The following is a 20,342-nucleotide window of genomic DNA, read 5'->3' as shown; positions in this document are numbered from 1 at the left end:
TGCCCAGCACTGCCAAACGGCATCTCTCACCATCCTCGTGCGTGTGGCTTCATGGCACTTCAAAGTGCCGTGGGGACTGTCCCGAACTGAGAAGTATCATGACTGTGTTCCTGCAGATACTGCCAAAGACCAACCTCTGACATCTCACCATAAACTGCATTCACACTCGTCTCTTGCCACGTTTCCCAGGAAATCTAGTTGCTATGCAAAAAAAAAAAAGGGGGGGGGGGTTAACTGCCTGATATTTCTGTTCCTGAGACAGCAGACAAATCTTCTGGGAGATTGCTTATTCCCATCTTCTCCTTCCTGCAGCTCTTTTAGAACAACTCCCTGCAACTGCAAAACCATTAGCACGTATTGCTGCACTTTACCTGAACCCCAGCACTACCTTAACTCCTTCCTGCACGGCTCTTTTCCTGACTCTTCTCCTTTGATGTGACACCGAAGTTTCTGCTGCTGCACTTCACCGGCCTCCTGGAAGGCAAGCTCTGCTAACCCGGCTGTCAGATGCAATAACCGCTGAAGCTACAAATCTGCCTTCCGAAAACCTGTGGATCTAAAGCTTATTCTCTGCCTCGCAGACTACAAAAGCATGACTGTTTCAAAGAGCCGGCGTCTCTTGAAAATCCAGCAGGCCCGTTTTGCCTTGCAGTGGTCATTTCACTCATGATTGATGTTCAGGAAGTGGATTGCTTCCCTTCTTGTTAGAACCTATCTGGATTCACAGCAGCAAGGATCAGCAAATGCTTTCCGCTTCAGTCCCTTTTAGATGTGTCTGTAAATGGCCTTTGAGCCACAGCAATTTGGAGGTATTCAGCCTCTGAATCCCTAATTCCGCTCAGCGCTCCAGCTAGCGCGGTATCAAGGCTCTGCACACGCTGCCACCCCGGGAATGCCTTGCTAGCAGCTTCCCATTTCACTGGCTGTGCCAGCGATTCAGCTCACCAGGATGCTTTGTCAATGTAGTAATCCCAGCAATTGTCTGCTTGAGTACTTCATGGCAATCAAAAGCCATTTAAGATTTCAGGTTTGTCTTCCTCTTCCCCCCTTGTCACCTTCCCCCAAAGATGTCTTCCTGTCACTATGACATTAGCTTGACTCTTTTACTAATAGAGGGGAGGAGAACGCATCTAGCCCTACCGCAACGTTAAGAGGTCTCTTTATTCGTCCTTTCCGAGAGCCGACATCATCTCTAGAGGTTAAAGCAAAAGAGCAATGCAGTAAAAAGCAACACTCAGATCTCCTTCTGAAGGCTGAAGCAGCCCGATTCCATTAGCTGGATTTGTTAAGTTGCATCTTTAGCCATTCTTTTTGTGTGAGCTGATGTTGCAGATATGGTTCTGTAAAGCCAGCTCTCCCACAGCACAGGACTGTTCAGCAAGCATGGGCAAAGTCAGGGACAAGAATCCTTAAGGCTCCACAACTAATACTTATCTCTGGACAATATCATGATAAATTTCCCTTTCTTGAATTCTTGACACAAAATCTGGTGGATGTCAGACAAACTATCCTGCCATAAAACCTGTTACATGATGTCCCAACAGGACTCCAGCCTTTCTGCATGTTAATGTAAATTACACAGCTCATGAGGTTTGCAATCCAAAATGCTTCAAACCACACAACGAAGAATACACAACCCTGAAGAAACAGATTCTTTCACCTATTTCAAAGCACCAATCACACACCCTCTGTAACTTAATTACAGGTCTACTGCTGAAAGAAGGAATTAAGTTTCCATTAAAACCCTCGCTGGTGGATAATATGTCCAAATTAAGCAATTTTACTGCATTTGATGCTGGTATAAAGAGAACTACCATTTCCCAAAACTGGGGCTGGGCAGGGGAGGAGGAGATGGTCCATCATATGTGGTTTTGCCATCTTATTCTTACTGGCCAATAGGGTCAAGTACTTTTCAACCTGGGCAGGCAGGAGATGGAGAAGGGTTTGTTCTAGTACAAGACTAAAAGGGATGTTGTATTAGAGAAAGATCTGCCCCAGAGTTTCTGGCTGCTCCTCCGATGGCACTAACTGTGCAGTACTCAATCAGAGCTGGGGTATACCCGAGCTGACATTTTAGCTCTTAACTCTTTCGGATTTCCCAAGCAGGCTTCCCACGCAGCCTCCCAGCACTGCCTGCTGGTGCGAATGCCAGAGTAATAAGCATATTTCAGCAGAGAGTTTCTTCAAAGCCACAGGCAAGATGATTATTCTGATAGCACTGAGGCTTTGGACTGAAGTCCCGTTAGTGCACGGTGCTCACAGCAATATCCAGGTACAGTTGGAGATCACACCATGGGCTACACCGAGCAGCATGCAGCGCAAAGCACAAAGATTGTCCCTGCTCCAAAAATAGGCATACTCAGGTAATAAACACATGGCTCAGAGGCCCCGGTTCCTGCACTGGCTTCCCCAGCCCAAAGCTTGGAATGTTTCACCAAAACTGACCTTCCCCCATTCAAGCTGTTTTGCTACCTCGTCCAGCATCACTTACAGCTTCAGTGAGCACAGGCCGGTTTTACTCTTTGTTCCCAGATGCATTTTTCGAGTCTCATTCCTAAGCACATGCTCTCGGCTTGGTGCAACGTTCTTTTTTTTCCTATCTAAGGGGACACAGCAGTGCCCAAACTTTATTATTACCAGGCTGTTGGCTCCCTTCAGAAGCAGCCCAGGACTGCACCAGCGTGACGGGGCCATGCCCGAGGTAGAAGCGCCAAGGGAAGCACCTCAACCACCCCGGTGACTGGCGGTGGGTGCCCCCTCGCTACAGTGGGGCTGCCTGCCAGGTACTGACTCAACCAGACCGTGTGAGAGCATCGACGCGGCTCAATTCGACCCCTCGCGTCTCCGCCGAGCTGTCCAGGCAGCGGAGGAGCGCTCGGGGCACCTCACTGCCCGCACCCCTCACCCCGGCCAGCGCCTCAGCGCTGCCCACCCTGCAGTCGGGCTGGTGCGGGGAGAACCGGGGCTGGGCGTCCTCTGAGGGGCCCCTCTCCGCTCGCTCACACTCGCCTCAGGGAAAGGCGAGCGGTCCCCTGGCCGGCGGGGGGATCCCGGCCGCAAGGGCCCCGCCGCGGTAGACCTCCCGCCCGGGGGCTCCTCCCTCAGCCGCTCCTCAGGGCAAACGGCCGTGCCGACAGCCGAGCCCAGCCGAACCCACCCGAGCAGAACCCAGTGCACCCGATCCCAGCCGAAAGCAGCCGGGCGGCGCTGCGCCCCCCCAGCCCTCTCACCGGTGGGCGGCCACGGCACGGCTCCGCAGGTACTTCTGCGCCGTCATGACCCCCACGAAGAGGAAGCTCTGTGCCGGCGGGCCGGGGCGGCGCGGCGGGGCGGCGGCAGCGGGCGGCGGGCGGCAGCCCTGCGGGCGGGCTCGGCGGGGCCGCGCCGCCGCCGCCAGCTCGGAGGCGCGGGGCAGGACGAGGCGCGAGGCGAGCACGAAGCCCAGCACCAGCCCCAGCAGGACGCTGAGCCAGGCGCGGCGGCCGCGGCCCGCCATGCCCGCCCGGCGCCGCGCCGCGCAGGCCCCGCGCGGCTCCTCACAGCGCCGCCGCCCCGCGCTGCGCCGCGGCCGCCAGCCGCGCCGTGTCGCCCAGCGCCGCCATGGGGAGAAGGGGCAGGGACGGGAAGCGGAGGGAGGGGAGGAGAAGGGAAAGGGGCGCCCGCCTCCCCGGCCCGGCCCCTCGGCACAGGCGCTGTGTGCGGCCCCGCCGCCGGTAGCCCCGCCCGGCCGTGGCGGTGGCGGCGGGGCCGCCGCGGGAGGGGGGAGGGAGGCGGCTCGGCCCGGCCCCCTCCGTTCCCGCCGCGCTGGCGCACCGTGGGGGGAACAGGGACAGGGACCGAGAGCCGGGCTGTGACCCCGGGACGGGGATCGGCTCCTAAAGCACCGCACGGGAGCGGGACCGCGGGACCGCGGGACAGGGCAGCCCGGAGCAGGAGCAGCCCTGACCCAACGCCCCACCCCAGAACCTCGGCCCAGCTGCCCAGACCGAGGGGCTGGGACAGGAACCTGAGAGAGCGTGGGTGCTCAGACCCGGGGATGGAGACTGAGACCCCAGACAGAACCCCAGCCCAGCACCCGGCACTGCGGAGCTGGAACTGGGGCTCCAGCCCAGCCCTTCAGACCAGGATGGGACAGTACTCTGACCTGGGACAGGTACCAGGTGCTCATGTCTGGTGGCAGAGGTTCCAGCACTCATCCCTGCACAGCTCATCCCAGTATGGCTTGTGTGGAGTCTGCACACAATACACTGCAGAAATACACTGAGAAATTCAGGCTAGAGATAAGGAATAAATCTTTCACACTGAGGGTGATGAGAGCCTGGCCCAGGCCCAGGGTGCCCACAGAGGTGTTGGATGCCCCATCCCTGGAGACATCCCAGGCCAGGCTGGACGGGGCTCTGAGCAACCTGAGCTGGGGAAGATGTCCCTGCTCATGGCAGGGGTGGCACTGGGGGAGCTGGGAAGGTCCCTTCCAACTTGCGCTATTCTCTGATTCTATGATCTCCATCTCTGCGTGGTTGGGTCCTTGCTGCCCAAGCCCCAGACCTGCGATGCCTCGGTCCCCGGTGTGTGCAGGGCCGGAGTGCTGGCACGGCCACGAGGAGCAGCCTCCAGCCCGGGTTTCACCTGGCGCTGATGCATTCGTGCAGCTCATGTTCTTGTGCCAGGGTCGGGGAGGGGGAGGAAACAAAAGCACAGGCAGCTCTCTGGGTCTTCCCACCTTGCTAATTAAACCAACCAGAAATAGGTCAACCTATTTTGATCCAGAAGTTATAATGACTGGGAAGCAGGGAAGATGTTAGGTGTACCAGGTGAAGATTTCTTTTTTCTTTGTCTGCACTAACTCTCCATGTCCGTTTCATCTACTGTGTGCTTCTGCTTCAAATACTGCAGCCCCAAACCCTTGACATTTTACAGGAAAAAACCCTCCGGTCTTTACAAAAGAAACCTATCAAGTACAACCCACTGACCTCCTGCTTGTCATTGTGGTTTCTTCCATTTCCTACCCACTTTTGTATGTCCAATTACCAGTCATTCCCATTTTAAAATTTATCTATATTGTGGTGTCATCCACAACAAGCTGAGAAGAAGAAAGTCTTGGTATAACAGCAGCCTGCTCTTGAGCAAGATTTGTTGCAAAAGAGGATGCTGAACCAAATTAATACTGTACATTAATAAGTCAAAGAGAGCCATACATGATAGATTTTGATGATCCTTGTACAGTAAGTGACTGTCACACTTCTGGGAACTAGCAGGTAATGTGACAATCTGCTTATCTAACGAACTAGATGATACGTCTCAAATAAAATGCTTTCATGTCGCTTTTATTGCTCTCGTGATGGTGCAATCCTCATACCAAGGTCAGCACTGATGAACTCTTATGATGTCAGGAGCAATGAACAACACAGGGAAAGTGCCACTACAATTTATGGTACTAAACAAAGATTAAATTAAATAGAAACTAGAGAAGAAATACCAGCAATTAGCAGGAAAGAACAGGAGGTCTCATTTTGCTTGCTCATGGGCAGAACACAGAAGCATTGAGTGAGATGTCTGTTTGTGGGAAGAGGAAGAGAAGAACTAAATGGTGAAAGAGAGAGTGAGGAGAAGACAAGATGGGAGGTGAGGAAAGCCAGGGAAGGACAGGAGCACCATCACTTGGCAAAAGCTGGCTGGAAGGTAAGGAGAGTCACCAAGGCTGAGTGTCTTTGAGAACTGCAGAACACCGAGGAAGGGTTAAAAGTGCAGCACTGGCTGGTTTGCAGTGAATGTTAGTGGTTTCCCAACAGCTTCGTATGAACCACAGGCAGAGAAGGGGTTGATGAAGATCCCCAAAAGGGCTCCTCAAAGTTTGACCCAACATCCCTGGGAGCCCCATGATTGCTCTGACAAAGCCAGCACAAAGTTGCCTTTCTGGGACCTTCGTCTGGGGAACAGGGAATGGGATCCACGATCCACCCCAGTTCACCCTATTTAAAAAAAAAATTATTTATCTGCTTTACTGTCCTTTCCATCCCTTCCACACAGGGAAATCCCCCCAACCACTACTGCAATTCCCTTCTGCTTCCCAGCATTTGCAATGCTTTACTATTATTTCTAACTACAGGTGCTCTGATCCCTTCCTATGAAGCCTGTGCTTATCCTCAGCCTGTGCCACTCTGCACATGTACATCTTTTAGAACAGAATCATTTTGGCTGGAAGAGACCCTCAAGATCATCGAGTCCAACCATAACCCGACTCTGGCACTAAACCATGTCCCTAAGAACCTCATCTATACATCTTTTAAATACCTTCAGGGATGGTGACCCAACCCTCCACTTTCAAAAGCAACCTCGTCAAACTCCCTGCCTTCCCTCAAGCCTGATTGTCAGGTCTTGAAATACAGGACACCAACAGATGTTGGAGCTAAAATAAAACGTAAGGCCACTCCTTTCCAAAGGAGGGAGATGTGGCAAGTCTGTGAGCAGGAATAAGATTATTCTCAGCATGCTCCAAATCAGCAATAAAAATCTCCTGATTCAAGGGAAAGCCACTGTGGCCTAAGAATTACAGGAAAAGGCAGAGCTAGCGTGGTTAAAAGGCAGTAAAAAAAGGGTTTGGGCCGAGGAGCTGTCAGTTGGCTTCTTCCCATGAAAAAAGAAGTTAGTCATCAGAATTGAAAACTCCATGTGAATTCAGCACACATGGAAACGATGAAGCAGAGCAGCACACTCCCGCATTGGATCTCCTCTGCCTCTAGTTCTCCTTTGGCACATTCCCACCTCCCTGCACCTCCAGGGCAGTTACGGGTCCTCACCTCGCCAGGGATAGGGGGAAAGCAGAGAGCACTCGGGGAACGGGCAGGAGGACAAGGCACTTCTTGGCGCTGGGATTTACCCACAAGAGGAGACACGTTCAGAGTTCACACTGCACTGTGCGAGATCACACCAGCGAAACACTGACACATCCACCTGTAAAAGGGGGGTTGCACCAGGAATGCTGCGATGCTCACACAACCTCCCTAAGCGCATCCAAGTGCCACGCTTAATTTCATTTATCATGCCAAACTCACATTTGAAAGTATTAGGTGAGCAAATGCCCCTTTTTATTGCTCCCACCTCCTCCCCCTGTTCTTGCATAGAGCAGCTGTTGTTTCCACTATAGGAAAAAAAAAAAGGGGGGGGAAGGCAAATTTAAGGGAAACTTGAAGAGCACGGCTTAGTTTTTCCAGCTGAATTATAATCCTGGCATTACCTGCCTTGAGTGTGTTTTTAATCTGGTTGGCAGAGAAAGGTCATACTGCATAATCACATTGAAGCGCCTTCTCCTATTAATACAGCTCTTAGTCTCAGTAAATAGTTGACACTATATATTGTGGCTACCATATATTAAAAGGCATGGCGTTTTTCTCATGTAACACTGCATAAACATATTTTTATGCAGAATGTTTTCTATTCTATGTAGCATTGCTTGAGGAAATAGTCTGAGGGCTCTCTAAATCTGAAGAGGATGCCCCTTGTGTGCATTCCATCTCCATGCTCCCATCCCACTCACTCCAGTGGGGTTAGAGCCCGACCAGCCAGTGAGACCCCACTGCATTGGCCCACACAGTTTAGATTCATAATCAGATTAACTAAACAGTAATCCTGGTTTTAAACAATGGAAAAGCCAAGTTGTTGAAGCGGTGAGCTGTTTTGTGGGTATACAGAAAAGATACCATCCTTTTGGAATAGAGTAGTTTAATACAAGGAAAAAAAGATTTCTTCCACATAGGGGACTCTACCCTATAGAGGAAAGAGGGACTATCTTGCAATATTACCACTTCATTTTCCCATTGGTTTGGATCTCCAGTTTTTCCACAGTGATGAGCCCACTCTAATACTTACAGGATGTGCCTTCTACATTAGATATTCTTTACCATATTTTAAAATGATAGTTAGAGAAGGGAACTACTTCCCAAGTGCTCCAGAAACTTTAATTATGAATGTTCCAGTACTTAAACGGATACTTCAAAAACTACCCAGGCACTGGAAAAATGAGCATGTTTCATATATTCAAGGTAACAGACTCACGGTGGAAAAAATCTAGCTGGGCAACCATCAGCATTTATCTCTGTCACAGTATTTCCAGCACCGTTGCATTTTCCCAAATGATGCAGAAACTCCAGCTCCAGCATCCACTCTTTTTTTTTCTTTCCTCCCCATCCTGTTCTGGTCCAGCCACGGACCAGTCCCAACCTTTCAGCGATGCCAATTCAAGGGATGATAAAAGAAAAAATAAATAAATAAATATGTATAAAAGCACTATGATGGGTTTCTCCTTGCTGGACCAACACCGCCACCCCACGGCACAGCCCCGTGGTGCAGCGGCCGCTCGGTGCCGGGGCCCGGGGGGTGTGAGCGGGTGGAAACCACCCTGCTCCCCACACAGCTCCTGGGTTGCCTGCTCAGAGCTCCCGTTCTCACCGGCTGGGTGGCCTTGGGGCATCAGGCATCTGAGTTTCGCACCACAGGGCGAGGTGATGGGTTTGTAACGAGCTACCTCCAGAGTGGAGTCATCAAACCACGGAACAAAGTCTAGAATGTGTATTTAGAATCACAGAACAGTTTGGGTTGAAGGGACCTTCCCAGCTCCCCCAGTGACACCCCTGCCATGAGCAGGGACATCTTCACCAGCTCAGGTTGCTCAGAGCCCCGTCCAGCCTGGCCTGGGATGTCTTCAGGGATGGTTCATCCATCACCTCTCTGGCCAACCTGGGACAGGCTCTCACCACTCTCAGTGTAAAAATTTCTTCCTCATGTATAACCTGAATCTCCCCTTTTTTAGTTTAAAACCATCACCCCTTGTTCTGTCCTAACCCACCCTGCTAAAAAGTCTGTCCCCAAAAGTGTCAAGATGCAATACACCCAAGAAGCAGGACAGCTAACAAAGTAGCAATTACAGTACCTAAGCAGCAAGCCTAACATGACCCCTTCCAGTACATGACAATGCAAAGCTTTAGGACCCAGGTTTGGTTTTTTTGCAAGTCCATCTTGTAGGCCAGCCTAACAGTAGCTCCCTATTTTAATGCACAGAACAGAGCAGCAGAACCAGATCGAAAGGTGAGGTATTTCGGTATATCCATTTTCCTTCCATTCTCTTTAAATAGAATTAGAATTCGAAGTTCTTTCCCTTGCCACCCCTACGTTAACGTTACTCATGGTACCAGCTCTGAAGCTGAGCTCAGTAGGCAGCATTCAGAATCTTGACTAGTAAACTGTAGTAGACACAGAGGGAGGAGTGAAATTATTAATTTATCAGTGGAGACCTTGCTCTGTGCTAAAAGTGCCTTTTTAACAGGTACGCACTTCAAAACACACCTATCACAGAAAAAAAAAAAAGGACATCAGAGCAGCAGCCGCATACCTGCCAGCCCCTCGCAACAGGAACCTGCAATGAAAATGTGGGTATTCACCACCAAAATTGAGCTGAGATGACCTACTTCATTCCAGCCATTGGTTGCTTCATAAAAAACTGATGCAAGTTTTTGAAGCTGCTGGCTCTGGAGCTGGGAATATAGGCAGGGTGTGTGTCAGGCTCGGAACAGCTGGCTTGGATGCTCACACAAAAATTGCCTACGACAGTGCAACCGGGCCAAGACGCCACCCAGCCAGCAGCCGAATGCTTTTCCTTTGTGGTTACAGAACCATTCCAAAAGCCAAGCTTTCATTGCAAAAGAGGAAAAAAAAAAAAAAACAAAACCAATCAAGTCTTCAGCCCGTCCAAGTCTAGACCGGCTTTTTCTGCAGTTGGTAATCATGTAGTTTCAGCATTCAGCAACAGCCTGGACACAAACACGCTGTGCCTCACTTTTGGCTAACCAGGTCCCTGGAAAGGTGTCACTTTTTAGCCTGTACAGGAGGAAAAATCATCCAAAGGGTGGATCTGATCTGATGTGGAGATGTGTGCTGATGCGCAGTGAGGCTTGAAAAAACAGCCGCAGAGATGGGACCTGCGTGGTTGAGCATGGGAGGCATAAAGGACAGAGTATGGATGGTTTAAATGCAACCATTAACCGTAGCGCTGCTGGTAAAACAGACGTGGAACCATCAAAGTGGATGCCATCCTGGGTCAGAGCTCTCTGCATGCAAGGGCTTCCCCCAGTCACCTTCCTAGTGGAAAAAGACACAAAAGCCAAGAAAAAACACGCTGATCCAAACAGCTGAGCTGAGGGTCAGCACTGTCTAATGACGAAACAAGACAGGGCACAGAGCAACTACAGAACAGCCAAATTCCTTGAGGTTTGAGTCAAAATAGTAAATAACTGCATAAAACACAGTAGACGGTATTTGTTAGTATTAACATTCCACACCTGCATTCAGACCCTGCTAGGAGAGCAGTTCCTTGAAGATACAGGTGCAATGATCATGTTCAATCACACTGTTCTTTGAAAAGTACACGGCCAATTCCAGAACACCTGGGAACAGCTCTGCTGACAGATTCTCTGCTCTATCTCCCCCAAATCCATCTCCTTTAGTTCACTATTAAAAATTTCCAGTATAAGAAACTCTTTTTAACAACTAAGTACGCAATGCAATATCACTCTTAAAAGCTTTCCCTCGTTTCACGATGTTTTTGAAAGGCAAAAATAAAGCCAAATAAGTTTTATGAGAGCAAGAACATGTATTTTTGTTCAGTTTTAACTGCAGTGCTCAGCACCTCCTGATGAATACTTAAGAGAACTGCACGTAAAATAGAGCTCATCTGCAATTTAAAGAAAACAAAAAACTTTGTTCCTCTGGCATATAAATAACCTGAAAGGCAATGAAAAATTCTGAGCTGCATTTCTCGAGCAACTAACATTTTCAGGACTTTTTATGCCTCTGAACACTTGTTTGATTTAAGATTTTTTAATGCCCCAAATAAATTGGTCTTCAGTGGCTAAGCAACATTATACAGCAGTTTAATAGCATTGTATGAACTCTTCAGTTTGTTAGCTAGCTTCTTCCAGATAAAGATATTTCCAGAACATCTGCACCCGTAGAGTAAGAGGCTTCTTGCATAACTACTCTAAGTGGGGAGAAAAAAAATTCTCCTGAAGGCTTTTTAATCTGATCCTTTATAGTTCAAGTTCTTTGGAATTCATACCAAAGTAGGAATAATGGAATCATTAAATAGTTCACTTCCACCTAGTGCCTGCTGCATGCTGCACTCTTAAGCTATAAAACAACAAGCAGCCACCTTTCCAGACTCATTTGTGGTCAATGGAGAGTTTTCTGTTCAAAGTCAGAAGAAAAACGCTTCTCTCTGCTTCTGCGGATCATGACCCGAGAGTTTTAGAGACTTTCTTCCATCCACCCTGTTCAACAGCTTAGGAGTGTCTGATCAAGAAAAACTTAGGGACTTGAGGATTAAAATTAGAAAATTAAGGTAGAGAGAAGGTGAAATTTTCCAGTAGTATGTAAATCACTTCATTCTCACTGGATATGTCTTACTAAATATTAGATTTGGGCAAAATCCATATCCCCAGTTGAGCCAGAAGTAAGTCTTAAGACACAGAGAAAGATTTAGCATATGCTCAGTTCAGACCCACTTATTTATTTCTTAAAATGTTTTTACTGTACTAAACCAACCCATCCTTACCATTTTATCCACATAAGGAATTCTGCTTCTTTCAGACAACAACCTCCCCCAGTTGTTTTCCTGAAGACACCACCTCAGTCTGTTGCCTGTTTCCCCAACACAAAGGGAAAATGTTCCCCAGAGGCATGAGTAAGATAACAACTCTTTACTGATGAACCATCTCCAAATCTTGAAAATACTCTTCCCTACCTCTATTTTTTTTGTTATTAAAGATTAAAATCTGCAGTTACATACACCAGTCTATGTTACAACAATGGAAATTTAAGTTTATGTACCAGAAGCCAGGAAATGAACACTAAGTTTCCATAGGAACATTAATAACCTTTGCACTTCATCATCTATATGCGCTTGAACACTCCATGGATCTAAAGCAAGAGGTTCTTGGCCTTTCCATTTCAGCAGCTGCCAATTTTCAAACTTAACAGTAACATGCTACTGTTACAGATAATAGTCAAGACAAAAATCACAGATCACCTGACACAGAAAGCAGGTTCTCTAGATAAACAGTATTTTCGAAGCTGGCACTAGGAGGTATTGATGAACACAAATATTCCAAGCGTATTTAGAAATAAGTGATCACACAGCCCTAAGGTATGCCACTGAAACACTGATATGTACACTAATGCCTACACTGAAGTTCAATAACAGTCATCAGACACGAGGACACTCATCGTACGCTGACAGGAACTATTTCACTTAAGGAGAGCCTGGATTTTGCTGAGGTTTCACATTTTGTGCTAGAGAACAAATCAAGGGGATGGGATGTTTGGAAAGCTCATATATGATGACCAACTCTGACTTTCTTTTCTATCCACAGTGCTGGACGTGCACCAGAAGTCTAAAGACCACACACGGTTCAAATACTCCTTACAGGTGCCAGTTTTACCCCTTGCTATCCAGAGGCTTTTTCCAGCAAAAACAACCACAGACACATTGAGAACAGCCAGTGGTTAAGTTCTTAAAGTCCTGGAGGTGTAACTCTGACGCTGCACAGCCAAAGCTCTACACAGTCCTGCTGCCCACACCACACAGATCTGTCTGCAGCTTCTCTTCTCCCTTTGGGTACCTTGCAGCGTTTGAGTTGACCATCCTTACGAATCCCCTCCTCAAACTGAATTTGTTGACAGTGATTTGTAACGAAACCTGCTCTGCTCTACCAGAGCAAAGGCCTTGGCTACATGTTTTCTTGCGTTAAGTTCAAATACAGCTTGGAGTGCTCAACAACCAGTAATGTAGCCAGCCCAATTTTGGAATCAGGTACTGGGGGTGGGGAAGAGAACACAAAGTTTCACTTTTCAAACCTGGGGAAAACTTGATCTGGTCTTAACCTGAAGGTGACTCTTCTAAAAATCATGATTTGGAACACAGAACACCCCAATAAACCGTAACAGTTAAAAGCAAAATGTAACAACTTTAAAAAGCCCTTTTGTTTATGGAGGAAGTCAAATGAAAATCGTTTCATTTGATCTCTTATCTTGCTTTATACACATTGATTGCACTAGAACATAAGCCCTCTATATAAAAAGATGTCGTAGAAAACTGCAAGACTGTAAACACTAGATTTATGATTTGTTTGCAGTTATATTTAATATAATAGTATTTTTCATTTTTACAAAGTCATTGAAATAAAAGAAAAAAAAAGGACAAAACAAAACAGGAATAGCAAGAACCCCCCCCATCTGCTGCCTAGTATCAGTAATCCTCACTGGTTTGTTCACCATTTCTAAGGAAAACGTCATTCAAGGTAGCTTGTCACAGAGACTCTTCTGCAATAACCGGTCTTTGGTGCTAATCTGTGGTGTTTGTCAGTTCGTCTGTTTTTTCTGGAAGTCCCTCTGCCTGTAATTCAAGTTGCCTGCCAACGCTAATATTCTTCCCCTCTACAGTACCTTGCAGCCAGACATGGTAAATCTGGTAACAGATGTCTGAGGATGGTAAATATCCTCATTTTACAGAGGGAAACCAAGCGTGGATAATTAAATTTGCCCGAGGCCAGTGTTTTGAATAGCCAGCACAGAACCAGATCTCACAATCCCAGGTGATCCACCTTGGTGGGAGACTACGCTTCCTCTCTGTAGAAGAGTGAAAATTAACTGATTACACTGAAATTGTTTCTTTCTTTATCCTCCCTAAGAGGATCCAGGTATTTTTCCTGTGCAGTATCAGCTTCCGCGCTATCTGTAAATGGCGTAAATCTGTTTTCAAGTTAACACCTGCACTAACCCTGATCCCAAAGGAGTCCCTGTGACCTGCAAACTGTAGGCAGCAAGATGGGGGTACGATCAAGCTCGCCAGTGACATGAGACACCAGGGGGGTTAACCTCATCCACCTGCCGATGGGCCTCTGCGGCCTGGTCTCCAGGAACAAGTGCCGCCTCCTTCTCCAGACAGGGGGTTATAGCCTGGAAATGCAGAGGAGAAATCCACCATGTTAATATTTGTCCTCAACAGGCCTTCACCAACACACACAAAAAATAAATCCCACGATTATTTGCACCTTGTTTATATTTACTACACAGGCAGCATTTTAAGGAAAAGGAAAGCAGGGAAAACATCCAGACTTGAGATGGTTTATTTTTGTAGTTGTAACAGTAAAAGCCCTTGCAAAACACTTATGATTTAATTTGATCAATTCAGATTAAATTAAATTGAAATTAATTACCATTTAATTTCCCTAAGTCTGCACTAAAGCTTTAATGCTGCTCTGCAGAGTAAACAGAGCAGTAACTCTTACAGTAAACTCTGTAAGAGCGAATCTGTTCTCTAAGTGCCCTAAATAATCTTAAATAATCTTTTATTCCAGTCCTGCAAGAAAGGAATACTCTGAAGGTCAGAGGTGGATCCACTCATTACTACTGTAAGATTTTTTTAAGAATTTGAAAAGGCAAGTATAGACAGTAAGTCAAAACAGATACTTTAGGCGAACATCCTAACACCAGAACTATCAGCAACTTTATTTTACAAGTATGTACTCCTGGCAAATGTCCTCAATTTGTTCTGTACAAGGTAAAGAAACAGACAACCAAAAACCTAAGAGCATTGCTAACCAAGCAGGTTTCAAAGCAACTTGTTCCACTGAAGCTTCAAGCATCACCTCCACCTTTGAAGTTTTTCTCAGACTAACCAAGTTCTGCTTTCCAGCTTAACTCAGCAGCTGAACAGTGCAGATGGTTCTTTCACTTCATGCTGATCTACCACACAAGAAGATCAGAGACCTCTGTCATCTGTTATTTAAGCAAAGATTTTGCTTAGGATGAAACCAGGACAGGTGTCTCAACCCAGCTGCCCTGATCCTGGTTGTCAGCAGAGCTATTACCCGTGTGTTCCTCATCCCCCATAGTGGGGAATATCCTGGCAAGAGGTACAGAAGATATTTGACAGATCAGACATCAGACTGCACTCATATTAAACAGCATGAGATGAATCAATCCATCAGTTCTTTCAGATGTTGTCAACAGCTGCCAGTAAAAATATTCAAAGCAGAAATTTCAGTACTGCACTGTTATTAAGGTTTAACATGATTAATCAAGAATCTTTGGGTTTCATACATTTATCAAGTGACTGAGTGTGGCACCCTAAGTGGGTTTCCCTTTTAGTCTGACATGACTGAGGCTGTTGAGATGATCCCCTCCACTAGGGAAAATTGTAATTAAAGTATTATACCCGAACTAACACTTGCAGGCTCTTTGACCAGCTAGGAGATGAGTTGCGTGGCCGATACACGGCGGTGATCCTAACACGGGTTATACAAGGCCATACGAACAAATTATCGTTCATCATGATAATTTCAGCAGTTGACAGTAAATTTAATGATAAGATCCTCTGACAGTTTGAGAGTTGGAAAGTTTCTACATCTGCAGGATTTATATATTCAGTAGGTCATTCCTGTGACCTCTGAGAAGGTCATGCTTTGCGTAACAGTCTTTCATCTGCCTGAATCTACATAGTACAAGGCAAAATATCCTCTCCCTGCATTTAGTGAGTACATCAGGTGATTGAAAGACTGACCAGATAGTAAAATATCGGGCTTTTACAATAATGGGGAGGGATCCCAGAAATGTTGTGAGAATCTGTAATTTTGAGTCACAAAAATGTCAGTAAATTATGACAAAAGCATTTACAAGAAAATTGAAACACTGTTTGCCCAGGGAAAAGTACTACAGAATCTTCCTGCCAGGTTTTGCACAACGAGCAATGCCGGCCACACTGGTCAGCGGTAAAAGAGCTCGTTTGTAAGGTGCACTTTATTTCCCCCTTGAAGAAGAGGAAAAAATGCGCACAATGATTGAAACATTTATCCAGCTGTGTACACAAGTTCAGAATATCTTGAGGATTTCATACTTACCACCTCCTCGCAGGGGCTTTTTGTTTGGTTTGGATTTTGGGACTGCTGATGAGGTGGAGGCACCGGATTCTACTTTGTGCTGTTCACAAAAGCAAAAGTTACTCAGAATTCAATGTGAATTTCAGCCTATCTAATCACATAAACATAATTGTAACCTGATTAACAATGCAGTTGTTACCTGATTCAGTTTCAGGTTTCCTTTATAGCTTTTTCCTTCTTGCATACTTTCCCACATGGCTATTTTCTGCCTTCTCTTCTCTTCTTCAAGCTAAGGAACAAATCCAGGACATGCCAGACTAAGATTTCAGAACTAACAGAATTCCCAGTTACAACAGGCTCATCAAAAACCAAGGCACGTATCTTCATCTGATGCAGTATCTCCAAGTTTATGGAAGCATTTACTTTTTTAAACACCCACACCTTCCCAGCCACAGAACCACCCCTGTTCAACATATACAGATTGTGTCTGCAGCTTCTTTTGATTGCTTGAGGCTTAAAAGCCTTTAAAAAATAAAACCAAGTGGCAAGCTTAAATCCTGAGTTTATAAAAAGCACAGAGTAAAGAATATTGCATATGATAGTAATTTAATGCACAATGTAGGATTCTACAGAAGAAAATGTGTTATTCAAATGAACGAGACAGTCAGCTACGTATTTACGTCCCAATATACATTATTGAGGCTTTTTCCAGCTTTCTTCAAAAGCAATTTATCCTCAAAACAATATAAATTAATGGTTAAGACAAACTGCTTACTTATTGACAAGCAGAAAGCAAATGAGGTGGCTACTGCATCCAGACAAAGAAAGCAAAGCTCCCCAAGTCCAAGCACACTAGACCTAAATTTTCTACACAGCAGCTATTTTTTTCCACAATATGAGTTTTCATTCATTTTTAATTGCCAATATTGCATAAAGTGTCAGCTATAAACTGAGGTCTGAATGTACCTGACTGAAAAAATAGAAACAGCAGAGCTGGGATTAATGAGCTGTATTATTGCTATGCTGATCACGTCTACTCTTCTGCGCTGCCCCACACAGCAATATGTTTTTCCTCATTATCTCAAGTGGCAGTCCAAACCATTAAATTACAGCGATGTTGAACTACATTTCTAAGAACTTATATTTGCCATTAGCAACAGAAAATATGTATGCAGTAGTACAGTTAATCTGCCAGTAAATCCACTCCAGCCATTCACTGCACATGTAACTAAGGTTCTGTAGGTAACAGATTTACCTGGAAAAAGACCAGGCCCACAGAGTCCTACGCACAGACTTGTGGAGAAGCAAGCACCACAGAGATTAATGTTACATGTATCAATCATTCTAATCAAAAAAGAGCATGGAGACAGCAGGTCAGCACAGCATTTAAGAACGTGCTTGCATTCCTGAAGGTCTGTTGTGAGAGCTACTGCCTGTTACTGCTCCGTGGATCAAACCGTATCCAAAAATGGTAAAAAGTGGTAAAGGATGGGGGTAAAACCCACCACCCACATTCCAGCAAAGAGACCGAGTCTCCTGCCGACATCTAGCACAGAGTAAACCTTTCCATAGCGGCAGCGAAGTACTTGATAACAAATTTATGAGTTAAAGAGAGAAATGCTCTCTGGTTACCTGTCTTTGTTTTTCTTTGTATCTTTCTGCTTGTGCATTCAACTCCTCCTGCATCCTGAGGCGAGCTGCGGCCAAAGCTTCCTGTCTTCTTACCACCACGTCAGGTTCTAGGAGATCGGGAAAGAGTTTGCAAAGATGTTCAGAATAAATTCTAAATGGTCTCATCAAAGAATTGTAATAAGGGAAAGCTCACATCTCCCTCTACAGCTGTTCTGCAGAAAAATCACAGCTCAAGTTCAGTTTCCAGTTAATCTTTTACAGTAATTTATATGCTGATTTAAATTTTATAACATTTCAATATTTTTGGAGCAATTGCTTTAATGGGTTTTTAATGAATAAGGAGACCAATGTGATGAACCCATAAAAAATTAAAATTCACAGCTCTAGGATACTTGCTTCTATTTCCGAAGGATTTGTTTGATACAAATAATTTCAGAAATAACACCCTTGCTTCGCAGGGATTCCATTTTTATCCAGAGAACTTCTTTTATGCAGAAGCCTGAGGCAACCGGCCCACATTCCCTCCTACTCCTCCTGGCAATTGGTCCTACTTGTTTCATTACAGCAGATTTAACATGCCCCACCAGCAGAGAAATTACTTATAAATATCACACGTCTCAAGAAAAAAACAGCACTCTCAGAAAATCTACACTGAGTCACCACTTCTCTTCATGGTTGGCCTTCAGGAGAAGTCAAAATAAAAATTATATCCAAGTAAAGTCAAATACTGCCGTTTTTACTTTCCCCAGTAGCTGAAGTATCTCTATATTTGTTTGTCTCCTCATATGTTTGCTACCATCCAATGATGAATATGTAAAAGAAATTTCAGTACATTCGGTAATTTCATTTTATAGGCAGTTTTGGTAATTAAATCAGGATTTAATTAGCATTACAAAAGAACACCAGTAGGATAAGAGCACTTGAGTAATATTTTCTGGGGCCCCATGTAGTTCCGTGCCAACACACCAAAGGAATCAGCGCTGAGAGCTTACTGTTTTGGCAGACACATCAGCACAGCCTGTCCTTTACAGCAGTGAGGCTCCAAACGAAGCAGGATCACGACGGTGTAAGACTGACAAGCTATGCCACGCTTGAGAAAGTGACACATACGAGAGGCAGTTACACCCCAAATTTACACAATCCTGCCAGAGCAGGAACTGTGAAAGAATAATTGACAGGAGAGATTATGAATATTAATTGAAAATTAATATTAATTTTAAAGTTTTCCCCAGTGTTCAGGTTCGAATGTTTTAGTTTTGTTTGGTAAGTTTAAAAGTTATTTGATAACTGACCACAGCCTATTTTAACCACCATTCTCTCAGCTCCTGCACTATAGAAGACGAGCTATTCCCTCACTCTACAATGCTCCACTCTTTCTCTCCCAACCACATTATTTTAGGACACAATCCTTCCCTGACAGCCTTTTAAAACCAACCTTTCCCCAGTGATCTCTTCAGAAACATGATCTGTACACTTTCATGGGCCAAATGGTTATTCTGAGTATTGATCACCACTAAGACTGCTCCCAGAACTGAACCACTTTTTCATATAACTGTAAATTAGTTTTGAGTGGAAGGAACCTTCCCAGCTCCCCCAGTGCCACCCCTGCCATGAGCAGGGACATCTTCACCAGCTCAGGTTGTTCAGAGCCCCATCCAACATGGCCTGGGATGGCTCCAGGGACGGGGCATCCACCACCTCTCTGGGCAACCTGGGCCAGGCTCTCACCACCTCCAGTATAAAAATTTCTGCCTCATGTCCAGCCTGAAGCACCCCTCTTTTAGTTTAAACCATCATCCCTTGTCCTATTTCAACAGGCTCTGCTAAAAAGTCTCTCCCCACCTTTCTTATTGCCCTCTTTTAAGTACAGAAGGGCTGCAATAACGTCTGCCTGGAGCTTCTTGTCTCCAGCTGAACACCCCAACTCTCTCAGTCTGTCCTCCCAGCAGAGCTGTTCCAGCCTCGGATCATTCCTGTGGCTCCTCTGGCCCCTCTCCAGCAGGTCCATGTGTGTCCTGTGCTGAGGAACCAGAGCTGGACCGGCACAGCTCGTTATTAAATAAAGACTCTGTGTGTGGGTCTGAGCAGCTGTCAGACATCCCATCACTACAGCAGAGCGCCAGCAGGTACCTGAGGGAACACAAGCATCACTTTGTACAGCTCCAGAGAACAAGCAACGACTGACTCACCCATAACTGCGTCAGCTGCTCCCGCCCGGCCGCTCGGCCCGGCCGCCAGGCTCTGGGACACCTTCTGCACGAGGAGATAGATGGCGACGGCGGCCAAGAGGATGTACCAGCCATAGCTAGAGAGCACGGAGCCCACTGTGACGGGGACAAGCCGGAGGTGAGAGCAGGCTGAGGGGAAGGAGCACACCCAGCCCAGCGGCGAGACAGGGGAGGAGGCCGATGGGCGAGGTGGCCGCCGGGGGGACGCGGCTCCTCAGGGGGCGGGCGAGTCCGCTGGGGTCCCCTCATCCCCGCCACCCACAACTCCCCTCAGCCCGAAGCCCCCCCAGCCCCGCTGCCCCTCACCCGTGTGCTGCAGAACCTCCAGCCCCCCCCAGCCCAGCGCCGCCTGCCCGGGGCCCGGCCCGGCCCCGCCGGCCCCCAAATCCATCACCCGCCGCCGCTGCCACCACCGCCGCCGCCGCCTCACATCCGGGAACCGCCCAATCACCGCCCTCTTCGTCCTTCGCCAACTCAGAGCCAGGGAACCAACCAGCAAGCGAAGCTTCTCCTCGCAGGCCAATGGAAAGGCGGTAGCGAGTAACACCGTGGCAGC

The 20,342-nt window shown here is 46.7% G+C and overlaps 2 protein-coding genes across 2 annotated transcripts in view; both read right to left on the bottom strand.

The window, feature by feature from the left end:
- The window catches only part of CHSY1 (chondroitin sulfate synthase 1), a 72,726-nt gene extending 69,215 nt beyond the window's left edge, over nt 1-3,511 (bottom strand). Inside the window, exon 1 of the mRNA XM_071813983.1 lies at nt 3,231-3,511. Within this exon, the coding sequence (XP_071670084.1) occupies nt 3,231-3,496 (266 nt within the window). The 5' untranslated portion in view covers nt 3,497-3,511. The remainder of the gene's footprint in view (nt 1-3,230) is intronic.
- Nucleotides 3,512-13,163: 9,652 nt separating this feature from the next.
- SELENOS (selenoprotein S) lies at nt 13,164-20,214 on the bottom strand. Its single transcript, XM_065847364.2, has 6 exons — nt 20,093-20,214; nt 19,748-19,882; nt 17,559-17,665; nt 16,126-16,215; nt 15,948-16,026; nt 13,164-14,004 (listed from the first exon to the last, which is right to left on the bottom strand). The coding sequence occupies exons 1-6, from the start codon at nt 20,175-20,177 to the stop codon at nt 13,925-13,927; spliced, it is 576 nt and encodes a 191-aa protein (XP_065703436.1). The 5' UTR covers nt 20,178-20,214; the 3' UTR covers nt 13,164-13,924.
- Nucleotides 20,215-20,342: the final 128 nt, after the last annotated feature.

Source organism: Patagioenas fasciata, chromosome 12 (genome assembly GCF_037038585.1).
Source record: "Patagioenas fasciata isolate bPatFas1 chromosome 12, bPatFas1.hap1, whole genome shotgun sequence".
NCBI classification, from domain to species: domain Eukaryota; kingdom Metazoa; phylum Chordata; class Aves; order Columbiformes; family Columbidae; genus Patagioenas; species Patagioenas fasciata.
The sequence above is the reverse complement of the archived record's forward strand: the minus strand, read 5'-3'. Positions and strand labels throughout refer to the sequence as shown.